General features: G+C 43.3%; 1 protein-coding gene across 2 annotated transcripts in view; it reads left to right on the top strand.

Annotated features, from left to right (window-relative positions):
- The window catches only part of smarca1 (SWI/SNF related, matrix associated, actin dependent regulator of chromatin, subfamily a, member 1), a 105,648-nt gene that overhangs the window by 48,300 nt on the left and 34,314 nt on the right, over window positions 1-23,034 (top strand). For both annotated transcript variants that reach the window (XM_068047393.1, XM_068047392.1), the window contains exons 12-15: window positions 985-1,211; window positions 4,550-4,671; window positions 13,555-13,707; window positions 15,598-15,730. In XM_068047393.1, coding sequence (XP_067903494.1) covers window positions 985-1,211; window positions 4,550-4,671; window positions 13,555-13,707; window positions 15,598-15,730 — 635 coding nt within the window. The remainder of the gene's footprint in view (window positions 1-984; window positions 1,212-4,549; window positions 4,672-13,554; window positions 13,708-15,597; window positions 15,731-23,034) is intronic.

Below are 23,034 nucleotides of genomic sequence, written 5' to 3'. Positions count from 1 at the left end.
TTTTGAGGTGTTGGTCACTTTCTGCTACTTTGCTATGTGGTTCTATTTGTAAAATGGTCTCAGGTGGCACCAGTCAATCCGCTGTCCTGAAAATGACTTATCACTGGACCTACTTACGAATGCCAGTTGTGCCATCTTGTGCTTGCCTCAAGCAGAAGCTCACCCTCACGCCCAACCCTCATTAAAACTTTATTGTTTGCTTAATATCCATCTAAGATGCAGTTTGCAACAACATAACTAACGTGCTCAAAATCTAACTGCATTAAAGTGTTTTATTACTGTGTACTAGGTGGGCTAGTTAAATGTCATGACTGAAGCTGAAATTGCAAAAGACTCACCCTAGTTAGTAATTCAATATGGAAATAAGAAAATTGCATGAGCGGGCAGGAATGTCCAGTTTGAACTACAGTAGTTGTTGCAATGTCAGACTGGCTCAAATGGTAGTACTGTCATCGCTGGGTGACAAAGCTTTAGGATTTGGCCTCACCAGGACATGATACCTACATGATACAGGCTGACATTGCACTACTTGGGGTGCCACCTTTTGAAGATGTTAAAAGCGAGATTTGTCTGTTCAGTTGGATGTTAAAAAGTTTTGATGGGAAGAGAATAGGATTCTAAAGCCCAATGATGACAAAGTCACATACAAGCCAGTTCTCTGGTCTCTATTTCATATTCTTAATTAGTTTAGTAAATTGCTGTGTGAATTTAGTCTTTGTGGCTCCAAAACAAGTCTTAAATCAATATATTCGATGCACTTTTAGCTAATTTTAATATGGTAGGTTTTTTCACAAATTTTTCTCCACTCTCCTGAAATTACTGAATCTTGGTGAGTATGGTTCTAAGTGAGCTGACAGCTCTCCAGTGCTTTGCCCAAGTGGCCACTTTTCAGCTGTGCACCCCAATATTGAGTTTTGTTTTGCCCTTTTTAAACTGCAGAATACCTTAAGGTTTAAATTTATGTTTACTTCTTAATGTTTTCAGGTACACAAAAATCTTGATGAAAGATATTGACATTCTAAACTCTGCTGGAAAGATGGACAAGATGCGTTTGTTGAACATCTTGATGCAGCTGCGGAAGTGCTGTAACCACCCGTACCTCTTTGATGGTGCTGAGCCTGGCCCTCCTTACACTACAGATACTCATCTGGTTTACAACTGCGGCAAGATGGTAGTTCTGGATAAACTGCTGCCTAAATTGAGAGAACAAAGTAGGTGTTCAGAGACAGCTGGTGTTAATTTTAAATGAACTTTTACTTTACTGGATTTTCTAATTCCTATCTTAGAAGAATGACCACTATGTGCCACTCTCTCCCCTTTATATTTGTAGTATTTCTTGACCTATTGAGCTTTACTATATAATGTGGAAACACAGAAAGTGGGATTAATTTGACTAACCCACAGCAGTTCAGTACCATTTGCAACTCCTCAGATACTGAAACAGTCCATGTCCATATGCAGCAAGACTTGGACAATGTTCAGGCAATGACCATCTCCAACAAGAGAGAATCTAACCATCTCCTCTTGATGTTCAGTGCCGTTACCATCACTGAATTCCCCAATATCAACATCCTGGGGGTTACCATTGAACAGAAACTGAACTGGAGCAGCCACATAAATACAGTGGCTGCAAGAGCAGGTCAGAGGCTGGGAATTCTGTGGCAAGTAACTCACCTCCTGACTCCCCAAAGCCTGTCCACCATCTACAAGGCTTGATCGGCACCCCACCCACCACATTAAACAGTCACTGCTTCCATCACCTACGCACAGTGATAGCAGTGTGTACCATCTACACGATGCTCCATCACCAAGACCACCTACCTCCACCTCTATAACATCACCCAACTCCACTTCTGCCTCAGCCCATCTGGTGCTGAAACCCTAATCCCATGTCTTTACCTCTATACCTGACTGTTCCAAAGCTCTTCTGGCCTACTTCCCACCTTTCACTCAGTAACCTGGCGCTCATCCAACAGGCTATTTTGAGCATTGTCTCTTAGTATGCAAATGTTTTCCAGCCACTGCTGATCTCTTTAAACAAGTCATTTCGTCATTCCAGCAACAGTTTAAAATTAACATTCATATGATAAAATTAATATGCCTCATTCTTGGCAGGAGGGGTCTTCATGATACCAGGCCTCTGGATCACTAGTCCAGTAATATTACCAATAAGCTCATACTCCAATTTCCTTGCAATAAATGCTAGCAAACTATTTGCCTTCCTAACTGCTTGCTGTACCTGCATGTTAATCTACTGTGATTCATGTACAAGAACCACCTAAAACCCTCTGAATACCAACATCTACTAGTCTCCCCCCTTTTAAAAAAAATATTTTGCTATTCCTTTTTTCTTATCAGAGTGGATAATTTAACACTACTCCACATTATACTCTCACCTGGTCATAACACCTGGACTAATGCTCCAGAGACTTGAGTGCAAATCCCACCATGGCAGCTGGGGGAATTTATTTCAATTAATTAATAAATCTGGAATAAAAAGCTGATCTCAATAATGATGATCATGAAACTACCGGATTGTCATAAAAACCCATCTGGTTCACGAGTGTCCTAATGACACAAATGGACTTCAGGGGAGAAATCTGCCGTCCTGACCCAGTCTGGCCTACTGCTGTAATGAACTCTTAACTACCCTCTGAAATGATCTAGGAAGCCACACAGTTGTATTAAACCACTACAAAACAGTTAAATAAGAATAAAACTGTACGGACTACCCAGCAGTGCCCTAGGCACCAGGAATGACAAAGGCACACCCTGCAAAATCCTCCTTACCAACATCTGGGGACTTATGCCAAAGTGAGAGAGCTGTCCCACAGACTAGTCAAGCAACAGCCTGACATAGTCATTCTCACCAAATTATACTTCACAGCCAATGTCCCAGACTCTTCCATCAGCATCCTTGAGTAAATGCTGGTTGTATACCACTGTGCAGCCACCTCTGGTGGAACAAGACATACCCAGGGACGGTGTGGCCCTTGAAATCCTCAACAATGACTCTGGACCCCATGAAGTCTCATGCCATCAGGTTAAGCATCTACCAGTCTCCCTCATGAATCAATGCTCCTCCATGTTGAACACCACTTGGAAGAAGCACTGATGATAGCAAGGGCACAGAATGTACTCTGGGTGGGAGACATCAATGTCTCTCACCAAGAGTGGCTCACTAGCACCACTACTAAACGAGCGGGCTGAGTCCTGAAGGACATATCTGCCAGATTGGGCCTGTGGCAGGTGGTGAGAGAACCAACAAGAGGGAAAAACCTACTTGACCTCATCCTCACCAATCTTGCTGTCGCAGATGCATCTGTCCATGACAGCTTTAGTTCACAGCACTATCCTTGTAACCATGTCCTGTCTTCACACTGAGAATACCATCCATCGTGTTGTGTGGCACCACCACCATGCTAAATGGGATAGATTGAGAGCAGAACTAGCTGATTAAAACTGGCCATCCGTGAGGCGATGTGGGCCATCAGCAGCAGCAGAATTGTGTTCCACCACAATCTGTAACCTCATGGCCTTGGCATTTCCCTCACTCTACCATTACAGTCAAGTCAAAGAATCAACCCTGGCTTAGTGAGGCCTGTTGGAGCCTATTCTGCACAATCAGGCTGTATATTTTAAATAAAAGTAGTATTCTGATTCTGTGGCTGGAATTTTATGCTGCCCCAGCGGGTCGGATGGTGGTAAAATTGAGCAGCAGGCTCCAGGAGGCCTACCCGCCCTGTTTCTGGACAAGTTTACGGTGGTCAGGCAGGGGGCGGGAGGGGTTGGGGGGGTGGTGGGAAACGGCCTGCCCGCCCAAGGCCAATCAAGACCCTTAAGTGGCCACTTAAGGGCTGTTGCCCACCTCCACGGGTATTTTACCCTTGGCAAGCAGGTATGCTGGGGATGTGAAAGGCCGCCCAGCGATAGCTGCCGGCCTTTCCGCACCGGGGGGGGAGGGGGTTGGTGTGGGGGAGGGTGCGCATGGCAGTCGGGCACAGGGTGCCCGATTGAGGGCCATCCCCACCTCCCAACCCACCCCTGGGTCCCAAGACACCACCCTCCCCCCAAACGACCACTTCAGCCTCACCAGGGAACGACCGATCCCCCTGAGTGAGGCACGCCCCTACTTACCTTCCCTTCTCGATCCATGGCATTGGTTGGGCTGCAGTCCCAGCAGTGGCCACCACTCCCAGTGGCGCTGCTGGGACTAAGAGCCTGCTGATTGGCCGGCAGCTCACTGAGGCAGGACCTCCTCCCTCAAGTGGGTGGAAGTCCTGCCTCAGGACAATTAAAGCCCGGGGACCTATAAAATACGGGATGGATCCCCGGGCTAGGCAGAAGCGGGTTCGCCACCGACTTTCATGTCGGAGTCCGGCTCCCATCCATCCACTGTAAAATTCCAGCCTGTAACTGTAGCTGTTAGCACAATCTGGGAATTGAGATAAGGGCCCTGAAATCTAGGTTTGCAAAGATGCTGTTACCTGACTAATTGACTTTGAGAGATGCTCTTCCATGCTTTTTCTAATATCCATTTGTCCTGAAGGTTCCAGAGTCCTCATTTTCAGCCAGATGACCCGTTTGATGGATATTCTTGAAGATTACTGTATGTGGCGTGGCTATGACTATTGTCGTCTTGATGGGCAAACTCCACATGAAGAGAGAGAGGTCTGTGATGCTGCTCATGTTCTCAAGAAATATATAGATTACTAGCTTCCATTGATGGGTTAATAGGTGTTTAGTTTAGAGATACAGCACTGAAACAGGCCCTTCGGCCCACCGAGTCTATGCCGACCATCAACCACCCATTTATACTAATCCTACACTAATCCCATATTCCTACCACATCCCCACCTGCCCCGATATTTCCCTACCACCTACCTATTCTAGGGGCAATTTATAATGGCCAATTTACCTATCAACCTGCAAGTCTTTGGCATGTGGGAGGAAACCGGAGCACCCGGAGGAAACCCACGCAGACACAGGGAGAACTTGCAAACTCCACACAGGCAGTACACAGAATTGAACCCGGGTCGCTGGAGCTGTGAGGCTGCAGTGCTAACCACTGCGCCACTGTACCGCCCCATGGCATTGCCCCATGTATCAGTGGGTCATATAGACCTGAAAATCCTAGGTTTAGGCTTCATTTTGTATTGTGTTGTTGATCTCCCACCATTGAGCCCCATTAGGCAGTGTGTCTATGTAGAAATTAGAATTTAAAAAGAAGGATCATGGGGTTGTGATATCCTTGAATAATCTGGCCCAGTCCTGTCATCATCTGAAAGCTACATCTGAGAACTTACCAGTTGGAGTCACCTAATCAGGAGTGGGAATCTTGGCTTATTTTATTTCTGCTTGTCCCTCTAGTTTAAGGGCTTGGAGACCACTTTATTAAACTCAACTGCTGAGCTGCCTGAGAAGAGTCAACTCATCACAGATCTGTGATCACACTTTCTGGTCTTTGAGTCAATGCCTCATCACATGGTGCCTCTAAATGTGATTAAGCATTAGAATCTTAGAATCATAGAGGGGTAACTTTAACCCCCAAAAAACGTATGGGCTGTGGTCGGATGATGTGTAAACATTTTTATCTCAAACCTGACTCCTGCCTGCCTCCACTTCTGGGTTTAAAGAAGGCGGGACAGGGGAGAGCAGCCAACCCGCTCCCAAAAGACAGTTTGGCCATTTAAATATTATAATGAAGCTGGAAGCCTCACGTTAACCTTACAGATTTAATGCTGGCGGCCTGGATTTTCCAGGCCTTTGGAAACCAAGCAGCTAAAGGAAAGTGAATAAAAGCAAAATACTGCGGATGCTGGAAATCTGAAATAAAAACAAGAAATGCTGGAACCACTCAGCAGGTCTGGCAGCATCTGTGAAAAGAGAAGCAGAGTTAACGTTTCGGGTCAGTGACCCTTCTTCGGAACTGACAAATATTAGAAAAGTCACAGGTTATAAGCAAGTGAGGTGGGGGTGGGGCAAGAGATAACAAAGGAGGTCTAGATTGGACCAGGCCACATAGCTGACCAAAAGGTCACGGAGCAAAGGCAAACAGTATGTTAATGGTGTGTTGAAAGACAAAGCATTAGTACAGATTAGGTGTTAATATACTGAATATTGAACAGCAGCAAGTGCAAACCTGAAAAAAACAGTGGGTAAGCGTGAAGACTGTTTTGGGGAAAAGGTAAGTGCCTTTACAGCACTGCTTGTGGGCCAGGAGGAGCTGCAGTGTTTCCTCCCAGCTCACCAAGCTTACCTGCAATTCAGAATCCAAAAACCTTCCCATCCCATGCTCCCACTAACACAGCACTAGGTTGCTTGCCTGCATCTATGGCTGTAGCCTCCTCCAGAGTGTTCCCTGATAGACTGGGAGCCAAGCCTGTCAACCAAGCCGACTTCCAGGCGGGAAACCTGTTAGTTTTTTTTTAAATGCACTCTGGAGTTAAAACTGGACTTCTGGGTTTCCAGCTCAAAAGTCCCTCCCCCGTCTTAAGCAAACTGCCCCAGTAAATATTGGGGCAATAGAATGATGCAGCATAGAAGGAGGCCTTTCGGCCCTTCGTGCCTGTGCCCTTTGGTAGTGCTGTAAAATTAATCCCTTCCCCCTACTGTTTCCCCAAAGCCCTGTAAAATATTTTCCCTGGAAGTATTTATCCAGTCCTCTTTTTGAATATTACTGTTGAATCTGCTTCTATCACCCTTTCAGGTAGTGTATTCTAGGTTACAACAACTCGCTGTGTAAAAATGTTTCCTCATGTCACCTCTAGTTCTTTTGCCAGTCACCTTACATCAGTGTCCTCTGGTTACTGACCCTTCTGCCACTGTAAACAGTTTCTCCTTATTTACTCTATCAAAACCACTCATGATTTTTATGATTATTCTCCTCTTAATCTTCTCTGCTCTAAGGAGAACAGCACCAGCTTCTCCAGTCGCAACATAACTAATGTTCCTCATTCCTGATACCATTCTAGTAAATTTCTGCGGGACCCTCTCCAAGGTCTTTACATCCTTCCTAAAGTGTGGTGTCCAGAATTGAACACAATACTCCAGCTGAGGTCTAACCAGTGTTTTATAAAGGTTTAGCAATAACTTCCTTGCTTTTGTACTGTAATCCTCATTAATATAGCCAATGATTCCATATGCTCTTTTAAAACAGCCTTCTCAACTTGTCCTGCCACCTTTAAAGATGTGTGTATGTACACCCCCAGATTTCTATGTTTCTCAATCCCCTTTAAAATTAAATTAAAATTTAATTTATATTGTCTCTTTTCATTCTTCCTACCAGAATGCACCACTTCGTGTTTCTGTGCATTAAATTTCATCTACCAGGTGTCTGCCATTTTACCAATCCTCCTGAAATCTGTCACTATCCTCATTTTTAACTACATTTTGAGTTTTGTATCATCTGCAGAATTTGAAAGTATGCCCTGTATACCCAAGTCTGAGTCATTAATACGTATAAAAAAAAAAGCAGTAGCCCTAATACTAACCCCTGGGGAACACTTCTGTACAATTTGAAAGACAACCTTTAACCCTATTCTCTGCTTTCTGTCTGTGAGCCAATTTTGTATCCATGCTGCCATTGCCCTTATAATCATTGGGCTCAATTTTGCTAACAAGTCTACTATGTGGTAGTTTGTCAAATGCCTTTTGTAAGTTCCTAGTACTATCAACATTCTCTGTTACTTCATCAAAGAACTCACAGAATTGTTACAACACAGAAGGAGGCCATTGGGTCCATCGTGTCTGCACAGGCTCTCCCAAAAGAGCAGTTTGCCCAGTGCCGCTCCCCTGCCTTCTCCCTGTAGCCCTGCACATTCTTCCTTTTTCAGATAACAATCCAATTCCCTCTTGAATGCCTTGATTGAATCTGCCTCCGCCACACTCTCAGGCTGTGCATTCCAGATCCTAACCACTCGCTGCATGAAAACGTTTTACCTCAAGTCACTATTGTTTCTTTTGCCAATTAACTTAAATCTGTGCCCTCTTGTTCCCCATCCTTCCACCAATGGGGACAGTTTTTCCCTACCTAATCCGATCACATTAGTCGAACACGATTTGCCTTTAACAAATCCGTGCTAACTTTCATTTATTAATCCATACTTTTCCAAGTGCTAATTTATTTTACATAGGATATATGGCTCACAAACAGGCCATTCAGTCCAACCAGCCCATGCCGGTGTTTATGCTCCACTTGAGCCTCCTCCCATCTTTCCTTATCTATATCTATCATCATAACCCTCTACCCCCTTCTCCCTCATGCTTGTTGAACTTCCCCTTAAATGCATCTATACTATTCGCTTCAACTATGCCCTGTGGTAGCGAGTGCTGCATTCTCACCACTCTTCGGGTAAAGAAGTTTCTTCTGAATTCCCTATTGGATTTCTTGGTGACTATCTTATATTGAATTTTTCTAGTTATGCTCTTCTACACAAGAGGAAACATTCTCTCTGTATCACTATCAAAACCTTTCATAATTTCAAAGACCTCTACTAGGTCACCCCTCGGCCTTCTTTTCTCAAAAGAAAAGAGACCCAGCCTGTTCATCCTTTCCTGATATGTATACCGAGGCATTTCTGGTATCATCCTTGTAAACCTTCTCTGCACCCTGGTCCAGTGCCTCTATATCCTTTTTATAATATTGCTGTACTCTGTGTGGTCATAGAATCATAGAAAGTTTACGGCACAGAAAGAGGCCAGTTGGCCCATCTTGGTCTAATTTCCTTATTTTTCAATTCACTCACTATAGAAATAAAGCTGAGTGCTTGGTTTGCTTTTTATGGCCTTGCTAAGCTGTGGCACAACTTTTAATGATAGGTATATTTGTACTCCAAGATCCATTTATTCCTCTACCCCACTTAGACTCGCACCTTCCAAGTAATAAGTGTCCTCCGTATACTTCCTACCAAAATGTACTGCCTCACATTTATCTGTGTTGAATTTTATTTGCCAATTATTTGCCCATTCTGAAAGTTTTATTAACGTCCTCCTGTAATTTGTTGCTGTCCTCCTCTACTGACTAGCCCCCCCCCACCCCCCCCCCCCCCCCCCAATTTGGTATCATCTGCAAATTTAGAAATTGTGCTTTTGATTCCAAAGTCAAATCATTAATGTAAATTCTGAACAGCAGTGGTCCCAGCACTGATCCTTGTGGAACACCACTTCTCACCTTCAGCCATTCTGAATAACTACCCTTTACTCCCACTCTCTGCTTTCTGTCTTGAAGCCAGCTAGCAATCCATTCTGCCACTTGTCCCTTGACTTCGCTTTCTCTAACCTTATTTATTAGTCTGTTGTGGGGCAGCTTATTGAAGGCCTTTTGAAAATCCAGATACATTACATCTACTGCATTACCATTGTCTACTCTCTCTGTTACCTCCTCAAAAATTCAATAAGGTTGGTCAAGCAAGAGTTTCCCTTTTGAAATTCATGCTGACTGCTCATTATTATATTTTTCTAGATGTTCTTCTATTCTCTCTTTTAGTGGGAATTCCATTATTTTTCCTACTACCGATGTTAAGCTGACTGGTCTATAATTTCCTGAGCATGTTCTGTCCCCCTTCTAAATAAAGAAATTACGTGAGCTATCTGCCAGTCCTTGCCACTAAACCTTTTTCGAATGAAATATTAAACATGTGTAGTAATGCCACTGCTACCTCTTCCCTCTTCCCTTGATTTAAAATAAAATATGGATGTAATCCATCTGGATCAGGGGCTTTATCTTCTTAGTTTGATTAGTTTATTCAATACATCCCCTTTTTGCTTATTGCTCATCTCATCACTCAATGTCATGTCTACCTGTTCTATCTCCCTACCAAAGCGAAATTATTATTTAATATTTCTGCCATCGCTTTATCAATACCTGTGGTATTATCCTGTCTATCCCTGAATGGTCCTGTTCCCCTCCCAGCCTTTTTTTATTGATGTGCCTGTAAAATATTTTACTGTTTTGTTTTCCTTGACAATTTAATTTCATATTTCCTCTTTGCCTTCCTAATTTTTTTTACTTCTCTTCGTATTCATCTTGTCATGAGCTCCTTTGCTGTCTATGTAGAGTCATAGAGAGATACAGCACTGAAACAGGCCCTTCGGCCCACTGAGTCTGTGCCGACCATCAACCACCCATTTATACTAATCCTACATTAATCCCATATTCCCTCCCTCACTTTCCTACCACCTACCTATACTAGGGGCAATTTGCAATGGCCAATTTACCTATCAACCTGCAAGTCTTTGGCTGTGGAAGGAAATCGGAGCACCCGGCGGAAACCCACGTGGTCACAGGGATAACTTGCAAACTTCACACAAGCAGGACCCAGAACAGAACTCGGGTCGCTGGAGCTGTGAGGCTGTGGTGCTAACCACTGTGCCGCCCAAGTACTTACTGTATGCCTTTTTCCTAACCTCCAAATTGTTCTCTTATGCCTTTATTCATTCATGGAGTCTCCCTAGAGTTTAGTTTGTTCTTTCCTTTTAGTGGAATAAATTTTTCTTGCACTCTGTCGAACACCATTTTAAATGTTTCCCATTGTTGTTCTACATCGTTGTTTGCCAATATTGTTGTCCATTTTATTTTCCCAAGCTCTATTCTTGCCCCTCATAATCAGCTTTTCTGCAATCTATTAACCTGTTTTCATCATACTTATGTCCTTCTCTATTATCATGTTAAAGTGTACTATATTATGGTCACTATTGCTTAGATGTTCCCCTACTTTTAATTCTCTTATCTGCTCTGCCTCATTCCCCATTACTAGATCCAGTAGCGAATCGTCCCTTGTTGGACATGTTACATATTTGGATAGAAAGGAGACCTGTATCCATCGGGCTGTATTTCAGTAGTTCTGTGGCGACAGGCTGGGAGACGGAGGGCTGGAAATATGGCGGGGGAAGGCATCGGGAGGGGAGCCCAACGTCTTCCCGCTGCCATGGCATATTACCAGCAGCGGCAGAACCTTAGCGGAGCAGTCGCCCTCAGTTCAGCCAATTGAGCCACTTAAAGGCTCAAATAAGGGCTACTTCCCGCTCCTGCTGACATTTTGCCTGATTCGGGAGGGCTTCCTGCCGCATGGGGAGACTATCAGGTAAACCCTGGTGCCCTCCCAGCGGGTTTCTGGGAGAGGGACCCTCGTAAAGGTCCAGTGGCAAGGGTTGCCCTAGCAGCTACGGTGCTGCCACTTGAAGGAGACGCCCCTCTCCCCCCACCCCAGCCCAGCTCTGATCGCTGGGGCCTGCCTACCTGGCCCCAGCTCTTTAAAACAAACTTACCTCTTCTTTGAGGGCGCTTTGACATTGAGGCACCCTCTCCTTCATGCTGCAGCCTCAGCAGTGGCTACCATTATCAGTGGCACTGCCGAGGCTGCTGACCTGCCGGCCCTCTGTTTGCACCGGCAGCTCTGTGGGGGGGTGGTCTGGCGTCGTCAATTGCGTGGCAGCTTGTTAATTGGCTGTTGCTGGTAAAATGCCATCCCAGGTCCTCCTGACCACCTGTGTGTAATCAGCTCTGCTTTTGGCCCCAGTGACGGCACTTGATCCTCGAAGGAAAAATTCAGCACATTGTCGGAACTCCATTCTATTATCCCTTTACCTAACTCTTGCCCAGTTAATATCAGGTAGTTGAAATCCCCCATGATGATTATTCTACGTTTTTTACTCAATTCCCTAATTTGTCTGCATATTTCTTCTTTGACCTCCCTTCCACTATTAGGTGGTCTGTAAACTACACCTATTAATGTGATTGATCCTTTATTGTCTTTTATCTCTATCCACACGGATTCTATTTTTGTCTTACTGATCGCTGCATCCCTTTTTTCTTTGATTTGGATTATTGTCTCTAAAGGTTTCTCCACCAACATTAGGCTGACTGACTTCTAACTGTGGCGTTTATTCCTCTCCCCCTTTCTAAACATTCCTGCAACATTTGCAGTCCTCTAGTTCTCTGGCATCACTTCCATATCCAAGGAGAATTGGAAAATTGTGGCCAGAGCCTCCACAATTTTCATCCATGCTTCCTTCATTAACCCAGGATACAGCCCATCTGGACTGGGTGACCGTGCCTTCAGTTGCTTGGGCCCTAATCTCTGGATCACCCTCCCTACATCTCTCTGCCTCTTTACCTCACTTTCCTCCTTTCAGACGCTCCTTAAAATCTATCTCTTTGACTAAGCTTTTGGTCATCTGATCTAATAACACCTTATGTGGCTGGGTATCATCTTTTATAATGCTCCTGTGAAGCTCCTTGGGACATTTTAATATGTTAAAGGAACTATATAAATATAAGTTGTTGTTGTTCTACTTTGACGACTGTTAACCATTCAAGTACATCCTCTATTTTTAGTCTGTCAAATATTGCTACTGCCTCCTCCTTTACTGCTACATTGGCATCATCCTCTTCTCCACTGAAGACAGATGCAAAGGACACAGTTAGTACCTCAGCCATGTACTCTGCCTCCACAAGATGATCTAATTTTGCTCCCCAATTCGCACCACCCTTCCTTTGACTGTCTTTTTACTACTTGTGCTTATAAAATACTTTTGGGTTCCCTTCCATGTTAGCCAATGTTCTCATACTCTCTCTTTGCCCTTTGTATTCCTTTTTTTTTAGATCTTCTCTGTGCTTTCTATATTCAGCTTGGTTATCTACTGTGTGCATAACCTTATAATTGGCACAAGCTGCCTTTTTCGATCTCATTTTAACCCCATTTAGGCAGCTTTAGCTTTGGATGTCCTTCCTTTCCCTCTCATAGGAATGTGTCTACACTGTACCTAAACCATCTCTTATTTGAAGGCCTTCCATTGTTCATTTATCGTTTTGCCTACCAATTTTTGATTCCAATCTGTCTGGATCAGATCTCTTTTCAACTCACTTAACTTAGCCTTCCTCCAGTTCAGTATTTTTACACTTGATTGTGCCTTGTCCTTGTCCATAACTATTCTAAAGCCGATGATATGATCACTCTTTCACCCATTGGGGAACTTCATCCTTATCATGGATTTTCTCTGATTCCCCCTACTCAGTTTTATCACTTGTTAGTTATTTTTACTTCATTTGCAATCCTTTTCGTAGTTGATAAGCATCCATCTATTGTGCATTACAATTTTAAAATAGTTGAAATCATCTTTGGAAAGGAAAAGAAAAACTGAATGGTGGAAATCTGAAATAAAAGCAGGAAATTGTGAGTTCAGTCAGCATCTGAGAAAGAAATGGCCAGTTAATGTTTTTGGTTGGATACTCTTTGTTGTGCTGATGGACCTGTCGTGTCTGTAACACTTCTGTTGTGTTTTTTCCAGTGCTGAATATTTAAGAGTTTAAGAAGCTCAAAATATTGCTATATATTGTTTCGGCAGAAATGTCACTTCAAACCTCAACAGTTGATTATGTTAGAAAAAGAAAATTCTGAAAATGCACCAAGAGAAAAAGCAAGTTAATGTTTTGAGTGAAGTCCCAGTTATTTTGAATATCGATTTATGTATCATGTTGTTTGGAAAGAGCTGAACTGAATGGACCGTGCCATTGCAATTATTTATATATGTTTTTATCTTTGTTTTAAACAGCGGGCAATAGATTCTTTCAATGCTTTCAACAGTTCGAAGTTCATATTCATGCTGAGTACCAGAGCTGGTGGCCTGGGTATCAACCTAGCAACAGCAGATGTAGTTATTTTGTACGATTCAGACTGGAATCCACAGGTGGACTTGCAAGCTATGGTAGGTAATGGTTCATCTTTCTTAAAAGTTGTGACTGTCATTGTAATACTTTTTGGCTTAGTGGGTAGCACTCTTGCCTCTGAGTCAGAAGGTTGTGGATTCAAGCCCAACTCCAGGACTTGAGCATGTAATCTAAACTGACGCTTTAATGTAGTACTGAAGGAGTGTTACACTTCTGGAGGTGCTTTCTTTCAGATGAGATGTTAAATTGAGGCCTCGTTTGTTTTCATAGGTGGACATAAATGATTCCAGGGCTTGTGCAGAGTCCTGGCCAATGTTTGCCCCTCATCTAACATCCCTGAAACATATTATCCTGGCATTTAACTCATTGCTGTTTCTGACTACACTTCAAAAGTACTTAATTAGATATAAAGTACTTTGGGGTTTCCTGAGCACTATATAAATGCAACTTCTTTCTTCTGCTGTTGTTAGATTGCTGAATTACTTGATCTGCATTCGCAATCCCTGCATTTTAAAGTAGTTTGTTGCATATGTAATACAATACCATGTTTTTGAGCGATGTGATTAGCTACCATTATAAATGCCTTCCTCCAAACTCTCAGTCGCTTGCATTCTCCTTTTATTGCTCCCTTCTCTATCTTTTGTTTCTCTGTGTTCATTCCTCTTTTCTGCTTTCTTCCTTGGAAAAGAATTTTATTTCAGCTATGAAACTGCAAATCTGAAATTAAAACAATCTGGAAATACACAGCAGTCTGTCAACATTGGAAAAGAGGGGGAATGGGTTAATATTTCTGTAGGAAATTCTTGGTCAGAAATGTTACTGAAAGTGTAACTTTTTTCTAAATAGATTTTCAGTATAATAGCTTACCAGGATGTCTGCAAAGTTTGGTGTACTGTTAACGGCTTTTTTCCCTTTAGTACTCGGGATGCTGTTCCTTCATATAGTGTGTTGTATAATGAGATTGGGCTAATGAGTCCTTTTTGTGCTCTGTTATCGGCACTGTTAACAGTAGAAAATTTAGGTTCATGAATGAAATTTGTGGATTTACAATTCATAAAATCAGAGATGCACATGTTACAAGAGATTTGAGGATTTCTTAAGCAGAGTTCCATTATTCAAATACACAGTTGCACTGTTCCTGCTGTTTGTTAAGAGTGTTTCCTCCATCCTTTCTTTGAGTCTTCTTTCCTCCTCCCCTGAAGATGCTGATTGTTTACTTGAAGCATGGTGTGTTAGATATTAATCCTCTCCGGTATTCCCTCGTGTAGTCGTGTGTGTAGAGGGTGTTGACAAACAACTCTGTTATTTCCTATACAACAGCCAAGCCAGATCCTGACCTCACTTGACATCCTAGGGCACACTATCTGACAACGAGTCACTGCATAACTAATAAAGAGCAAGAACCTTGGCTGTCTTTTACCCTTGGTAGCTTAAGAACGCTGAGACGATTTGTAGTACCCTCAGTGCCGCTCAGGCTAATAGTACTGAACAGGATTTGAACCTTGTATAAAAGCAAAATACTGCGGATGCTGGAAATCTGAAATAAGAACAGAAAGTGCTGGAAATACTCAGCAGGTCTGGCAGCATCTGTGGAGAGAGAAACAGTTAATGAAACGTTAACTCTGTTTTTCTGTCCACAGATGCTGCCAGACCTGCTGAGTATTTCCAGCACTTTCTGTTTTTATTTGAAATTTGAACATGGCCTTTATATCTATAACTGGTTATGCTTTTATCCAAGTGATCTGCTTGTTGGGGTTACTGAAGTTTTTAAAAAAAATATTCTCCTGTGGCTTTTAGGTATAGTATAGTATACAGATTTCAGATTGGTTGTAAGGACTTTTTTTATATATATATATATATATTTGGATTTTTTAAATTAATGTGTACAGCATTTAAAAAAAAATATTGTGATGTTTCTTAATAAATAGGACCGTGCACATCGTATTGGCCAGAAGAAAACGGTTCGTGTGTTTCGACTCCTCACTGACAACACAGTGGAAGAGCGGATTGTGGAAAGGGCTGAGATGAAGCTGCGACTTGATTCTATTGTGATTCAGCAAGGTATGGAAGCACCTTGGACCAGGGAAATTTCATTAGACCCACTGCCCAATTAGAAGGGGAGGTGATGGCGTAGTGGTAATGTCACTGGACTAGTAATCTAGAGTCCAGGCTGATGCTCTGGGGACATGGGTTCATTTGTCACCATTGCAGATGCTGAAATTTGAATTGTGTTAATAAGTCTGGAATTAAAAGCTATTCTAATGGTGAAACCATTGTCAATCGTTGTTAAAAACCCATCTGGCTCACTAATGTTTCTTAAGCCTACATGTGACTCCAGACCCACAGCAATGTGGTTGACTCGTAAAAAAAAAAGCCATTCAGTTCAAGGGCAATTATGGATGGGCAACAAATGCTGAACGAGTCAGCGACCCCCATATCCCACAAATGAATATCAAAAAAATGATTTGTTATGTTCCCAAGGTTGCACAATAATATGTTCTTATGCACTTAGAAATATTGTGTAGCTTCTCTGGGTCAGTGAGTTTATCCAGTTAATGACCTATTCATTGTAAACCAGTGGCCTTGATGTTATCCCGAACATGGCATAAACACCGCATTATAAAACAGCGAATCATTGAACTCACTTTGAGAAATGGCAAGGGAGATCTACTTGTACCAATCATCATCGTAGTTTGTCGCTGTAAAACTGCAGGCCCTGAAGAGGACCATTTTATCCTGGCACAAACCTCTAGTCAAATCTTTTGTTTCTTTATTTGTCCTATTACTGTTCCCTTCGGCCTTGCACCTTGTCGTATAATTTCTCCTGCCCTCCACCCTGTCACAAACCTTGCCTTTTGTTCTTTTTCTTACCCTCCCTGCTTTCACTTGCTCAAAACCTATTACATTTCTAACTTTTCCAAGTTCTGATGAAAGGTCATCAACCTGAAATGTTAACTCTGTTTCTGTCTGCACAGATGCTGCCAGACCTGCTGACTGTTACCGACATTTTCTGTTTTTATTTCAGAATCTGCAGTATTTTGCTTTCGTTATTCTGGCACCTATGTGTTGCATGCCATTTTGGTGCGTGTTGCCAGATTTATTGTCTCCCATAACTAGCTGCAGTGGGAGATTAACAGGGTAACAATGTAAATATATCTGACTCAAAAACAAATTGTGCACAAATGCAAGAAAAAATTGGTGTTATAGGCCTTTGTACAGTTTGACAAATAACTATAGTTAATTGTTTTATAAAGGAGATATGAAAGACTTAGAATTCAAATAATTCAACTTACAAATTTTTAAATGATTAGAGACCACTTCTTAAGGCATGATGTGCAGTGACCTTGTTCTATGGGCAAATGTGAGAGCCAGTTTGTGCATGGGAGAACACCACAAAACCCAGTAAGATCGGTGAACATCTAATCGTTTTTTTAGTGATATTGGTTAATGGAGAAATGTTGGCCAGAAGGCTAGCAGAACTCCCTGCTGTTCTTTGAATAGTATCATAGTATCTTTAATAGACACTCAGAAAGACAGACAAAACAGCACTCTTTTAGCTGTGCCAGTCTAATTTATATCCTAAAGCAGGGATTGAACACACAGCCTTCTGATTACTTGTTGAAAGGGCTACCAACTGGGCCAAAATGACAAATATTTTAGTAAATGTGGATATCCTCTGACTCCCCTCCATTCTATTATTTTTATGGTAGGATTAACTTTTTATAGTGATGTAGCTGTCATTAAATTGATACAGTAACAAAGTCTGGATTTTGAACTTCAAAGCTTTGTGTGGGTAGAACATCAAAGCCTCAGCTATCTTGGATGGAAATGGTTACAGTGGGGAATTGAATTTACTAACAAAATCAGGGCTGGGGAATGAGGCTGCAGAAAACTGAGAGTTAAGGAGAAAAGGGGAGTTCTTAAGCACAGTGTTCTTGTTTCAAATCCCAGCAGATCAAATCTTTGAGCTTTGAGATCATATTACAGCACATGTCCAAAGAGTACTTTTTCTTTACCCCAACTATTACTTTTCATCAAGCTGAGGCACGTTATCTGACCTGGGGGCATTGCTTTTTCATTTGGACGTCAGGTTTTGGCATCCAGCAATCCCAATTAAGTGTAGTGCAGTTAGATATAAAGCTCTGTCTGTTCGACAGTGTGTCTCTTTGCCAACTTTAGCAGAGCACTCCTTACTCGTGTGACATCTTCCCATACTAACCGTTCTTGACCACTGAGTGGGATTGCAAACTGCTGCTTAATCGGGAGTGGTTTTGTGCTGCAGGACCATAACTAGGAATAGGAATGTGACTTCCAGAACCATATTTGAACCCAGGTCCACCCAGTTTCCACTGCCCACCCCCCGCATCGCCCCGCAATTTATTCAGTGGTTTGAGTACAGTTGTACGCTTGTACAAGGACTGGAGGGATAGAATTTGCTTTATTTATCCAGGTCACAAGCACATTGCATCACATAATATAACACCCACCTGTAATTCCATTACTTTTGATAGATCTGATGTAGTCTTACCTGTGACACTTGGCACCATAGCACCAATTTTCACAGCCAGCAGAATCAATTTTATTAGACATCTGTTTTTATTGCAGTTGGTTCTGACTGCACTTGACTGTTCCATATCATGTGGCAGTAGATTGACAGCTAACATAAAAATGAATTCGAAGGTCTTCTATAGGCATATTAAGATTAAAAAGATAGTCACAAGTGGTTGGGCTGATTCAGGCCCCAAATAGAGATTTATTGGTAGAGGCAGAAGGCATGGTTGAGGCATTAAATGAGTACTTTGTATCAGTATTTACCAAGGAAGAGGACTTTGCCAAAGCTACTGTAAACAAGGAGGTTATCTGGATACCAGATGAGGTACAAATAAAAAGGAGGTACTAGAAAGATTGACAGTACTTAATAGTGGATCAGTCACTCCGTCTGGAAAGGTTGCACCTTAAATTGCTGAGGGAAGTATGAATAGAAATTGGGTAAGTGCTCGCCACAATCTTCCAGTCTTCCTTTGATACAGATGTGGTAACAGAGGACTAGAGGATTGTAAATGTTGCACCCTTGTTCAAAAAAAGGGGAGAAGTATAAACCCAGCAATTACAGGCCAGTCAGTTTAACATAGGTAGTGGGAAGCTTTCAGAAACAAACAGCCTGATTTTATTCCTGTGACAGGGGTCCTGGCAGTGGGCCGTTGGGTGGGGGGAGACACCGCCTTGGTTTTCCATTTGATCCCCGTTACAATTTCATGGCAGGCAGCCAATTAACTGCCCGCTGTTGGGGACGCTGTCCGTTCAAGGGACGGGCTTCCGCTTCCAGAGCTGCTGGCCAATCCGAGAGCTAGCAGCTTTGCAGTAACAGCAGTGCCAACGGAAGCAGTGTCCACTGACCGAGGACGTCGGAGACCCCGGGACAAGTAAGTAGGGTCAGGGTTGCCGTGGCAATTGAAGCAAGCCCTGACGACGGGGTGGGAGGGTGGTGTGTCTTGCTGGGGGATGGGTTGGGGGGGGGGGGTTGGGTGGTGGGGGGGAGTGGCCATTGCCTCCAGGGGCCCTGGATTGCCCTAAAGGAGGGACCCACCCGACCCTGCTAGGAGACCACCAGGTCTCACCTGGCAGCATCTCCACGCAGCGGAGGGCCCCTCTGTCTTCCATAAATTGGAATGGGGATGGGAAGAGGCCCTTATGTGGCCATTACTTGGCCACTTAAGGCCTCAATTGGCCTGGGATGGGAAGGCCGTCCTTGGTCTGCCCCGCCCCAGACAAAATGGAAGGGGGCTTGGGCAACGTTGGAAAGTGCCCTTTGCCAATTTTGTTGATTCCTCCACCCCCACACCAGCCTCCCTTCCCGTCTCCAGAGACATGGTAAAATCCTGCCCAATAATTCAGGAGAAAATTAACAGCCACGTGGGCGAGTATGGACTAATAAAGCAGATCCAGCACAGATTTCGTAGAATCATAGAATGGTTACAGCACAGAAGGAGGCCATTCGGCCCATTGTGTTCATGCCAGCTCTCTGAAAGAGCAACTCACCTAGTCCCACTCCCCTGTCTTTTCCCCACAGCCCTGCAATTTTTTTTCTCTTCAGGTAATTGTCCAGTTCTCTTTTGAAAGTCATGATTGAATCTGCCTCCACCACACTCTCAGACCGTGCATTCCAGATCCGAATTACTCACTGCGTAAAAATGTTTTTCCTCATGTCGCCGTTGCTTCTTTTGCCAATCACCTTAAATTGGTGCCTTCTGCTTCTCGATCCTTATGCCAACGGGAACAGCTTCTCCCTATCTACTCTGTCCAGACCCCGAATGATTTTGAATACCTCTATCAAATCTCCTATTTAATCTCTTCTCCAAGGAAAATAGCCCCCGATTCACCCGTCTATCCATGTAACTGAAGTTCCTCTTCCCTAGAACCATTCTTGTGAATCATTTCTGCACCCTCTCAAATGTCTTCACGTCCTTTCTAAAGTGTGTTGCACAGAATTGGACCCAGTACTCCAAGTGAGGCGGAACCAGTGTTTTATACAAGTTTAACATAACTTCCTTGCTTTTGTATTCTATGCCCCTAATTATAAAGCCCAGGATCCCGTATGCTATATTACCGTTTTCTCAACCTGCCCTGCAAACCTCAATGATTTGTCCACATATGCCCCCAGGTCCCTCTGCTCCTGTACCCGCTTTAGAATTTATTTTATACTACCTCTCCTTGTTCTTCCCAAAATGAATCACTTCACACTTCTCTGCATCAAATTTAATTTGTTGCTTGTCTGCCTATTCCACCAGCCTATGCCAATTTGAATTTATCACTATCCTCTGCACAGTTCACAATACTTATAAGTTTCACGTTATCTGCAATTTTGAAATTATGCCCTGAGCTTTTTTGTTGAGGTAACAAAGAGGGAGGATAAGGGCAGTGCAGTAGAAGTTGTATATCTGGACTTTTCAAAAGACATTTGAAAGACCACCTATTAGGCTTGTTAGCAAAATTGAAGCCCATGAGATAAAAGGAGCAGTAGCAACATGGGTACACAATTGGCTAAGGGATAGAAAACAGCGTTGCAGTGAATGGCTGTTTTGCAGACTGGAGGAAGGTATATTGTTGTGTTCCCCAAGGTCCAGTACTGTTTTTGATATACATTAATGACTTGGTCTTGCTACAGAGCACAATTTTGAATCTGCAGATAATATGAAACTTGGAAGTACAGTCAACAGTGAGGAAGACAGTAAAAAGCTTCAAGAGGACATAGACATGCTGGCAGAAAGGGCGGGCACATAGCAGATGAAATTCAATGCAGAGAAGTGTGAGGTGATATATTGTGATAGGAAGGATGAGGAGAGAGACTACAAGCTAAATGGTACAATTTTATAGCAGATACAAGAAGAGAGAGAGGGGTTGTTCATGCATAGATCTTTGAAGGTGGCAGAACAGGTTAATAAAGCAATTAATAAAGCATATGGTATCCTGGGCTTTATAAATTGCGGCAGAGAACAAAAGCCAGGAAGTTAGGCTAAATCTATATAAAACACCAGTTTGGTCCCATCTGGAGTATTGTGTCACATTCTGGGCACCACACTTTTGGAAGGACGCAAAGACTTTGGAGAGGATGCAGAAGAGATTTACTAGAATGGTTCCAGGGATGAGGGATCATAGTTATGTGGATAGACTGGAGAAGCTGGGGTTGTTCACCTTGAAGCAGAGAATGCTAAAAAGAGGTTTGACAGAGGTGTTTAAAAACGAGAAGGGTTTAGATGGAGTAAATAAAGAGAAATCTTTTAATGGCTGAAGGGTCCATAATCAGAGGGCACAGATTTAAGGTGATTAGCAGTGGAACCAGAAGCAACATAAGGAAAAGCTTTTTTCCACAATGAATAGTGAGGATATACAATGCACACCCTGATAAGGTGGTGGATGCAGATTCAATTGCAGGCTCCAAAATGGATTTGGATAAATAATTGAAGGAGAAAAAACATTGCAGGGATATGGGAAAGCGCAAAGGAGTGGGACTAACCGGATTGCTTATTGAAAGAGCTGACACAGACTCGACAGGCCGAATGGCCTGCTGTGCTGTACTATTCTATGATTCTGTGTACTTTATACTATATGCAAGCTTGCTCCCTGATGATCTAGAGACAAAAGGCACTGCTTGATGAGGTACCAAGCCATGCAGACAAGAAGGTCTCTGCTTCAGCTCACAACCTGTGCTGAGTTAGTTGTTCTCTGCCATGGTAGCCATTGGGAAGACACACTTGGTCTTTCTCATATCCCCCAGCCAGACCCTAAGCTAGAGAGGGGGAAAATTCAGAATTCTCACCCTGAATGCTTTCCGGTGAGTCCTGCTTGAAACTCTGTTACATTGAATGAGAATTGGACTGGCACTCAAAGGTGATGTAGTGATGAAGCCTGCTGAAATTTACACATGAAGAATGGCTATTTGAATGAGATAATAGAGAGCTACTGCTGCTCTTTAAGCCACACCCCAGCATATGTCATTGCAATCAGGGAAGATAAATTTGGCGATAGGAGGAAGGGAGAGTTAAATGAATTCGCACTCTGTTCCTGTGGACTTGGTTATGTGACTAGCAGGTTAGCAAAGGTGCTCACGTTTTGTTGTTATTATCAAGAATTAGTTTATACCAGGAATACAGAAGTTACTGGTAGTATCCTTTTTTGTTTTGCTTTTATTCTTGATTTATTTCAGTTACGAGTAATTCAATGGAGTTACCGGGTCCCGAACCCATCCCCAGGGGGGGAGCAGTTTGGGATCTTGACTGGGGCACCTCCTTAATTGGCATGGAGACAGGTTCCCTGTCCAATTAAGGGCAACATGCAGGCACTTGAAGCTGGAGGGCCAATCAGAGGTCTTCCAGCTTGAGAGGCGCAGCAGCTTCAATCAAAGGTAAGTAGCTTAGAGAGCGCTTTAACATGGAGGCACCCCCTCACCAATTTTTTCAGAAGTTCTAATAAAAAACAGAAAAAGCAGCCAGGCACCCCTTTTGGTTGGGGGGTGGTGAAAGGAGGAATCCCTGTAAAGGGCGGCCTTTGTCTGTGCCTGCACCCAGGCAGAACAGAAGGGCCTGTAGACTTTCCTGGACCACTGGCCCCCTCCTGCTGCCAGTGGGTGCCCGCTTCCAGATAGTCAAACTGCTAACCCCCCACCCACCCCGCAACGTGTCGGAAAACTGAAGGCCATCTGGAAAATCTCATTCGGCCTCCCTTTCCTGTGGTTAACAAGGCTCTTAATGAGCCTAATTGGCTGCCTGCCTGCCTTGTGGGGGCGAGTAGCCCTTCTGGCCCCGAACCTGGCTCGGCAAAATTGGCAGGCACCGGGAACAGGATCGAGAAACCAGCTGGTGCCAGTC

The sequence above is a fragment of the Heterodontus francisci genome, chromosome 15 (assembly GCF_036365525.1).
Source record: "Heterodontus francisci isolate sHetFra1 chromosome 15, sHetFra1.hap1, whole genome shotgun sequence".
NCBI lineage: Eukaryota > Metazoa > Chordata > Chondrichthyes > Heterodontiformes > Heterodontidae > Heterodontus > Heterodontus francisci.
This window is presented reverse-complemented; position numbering and strand designations above follow the sequence as displayed.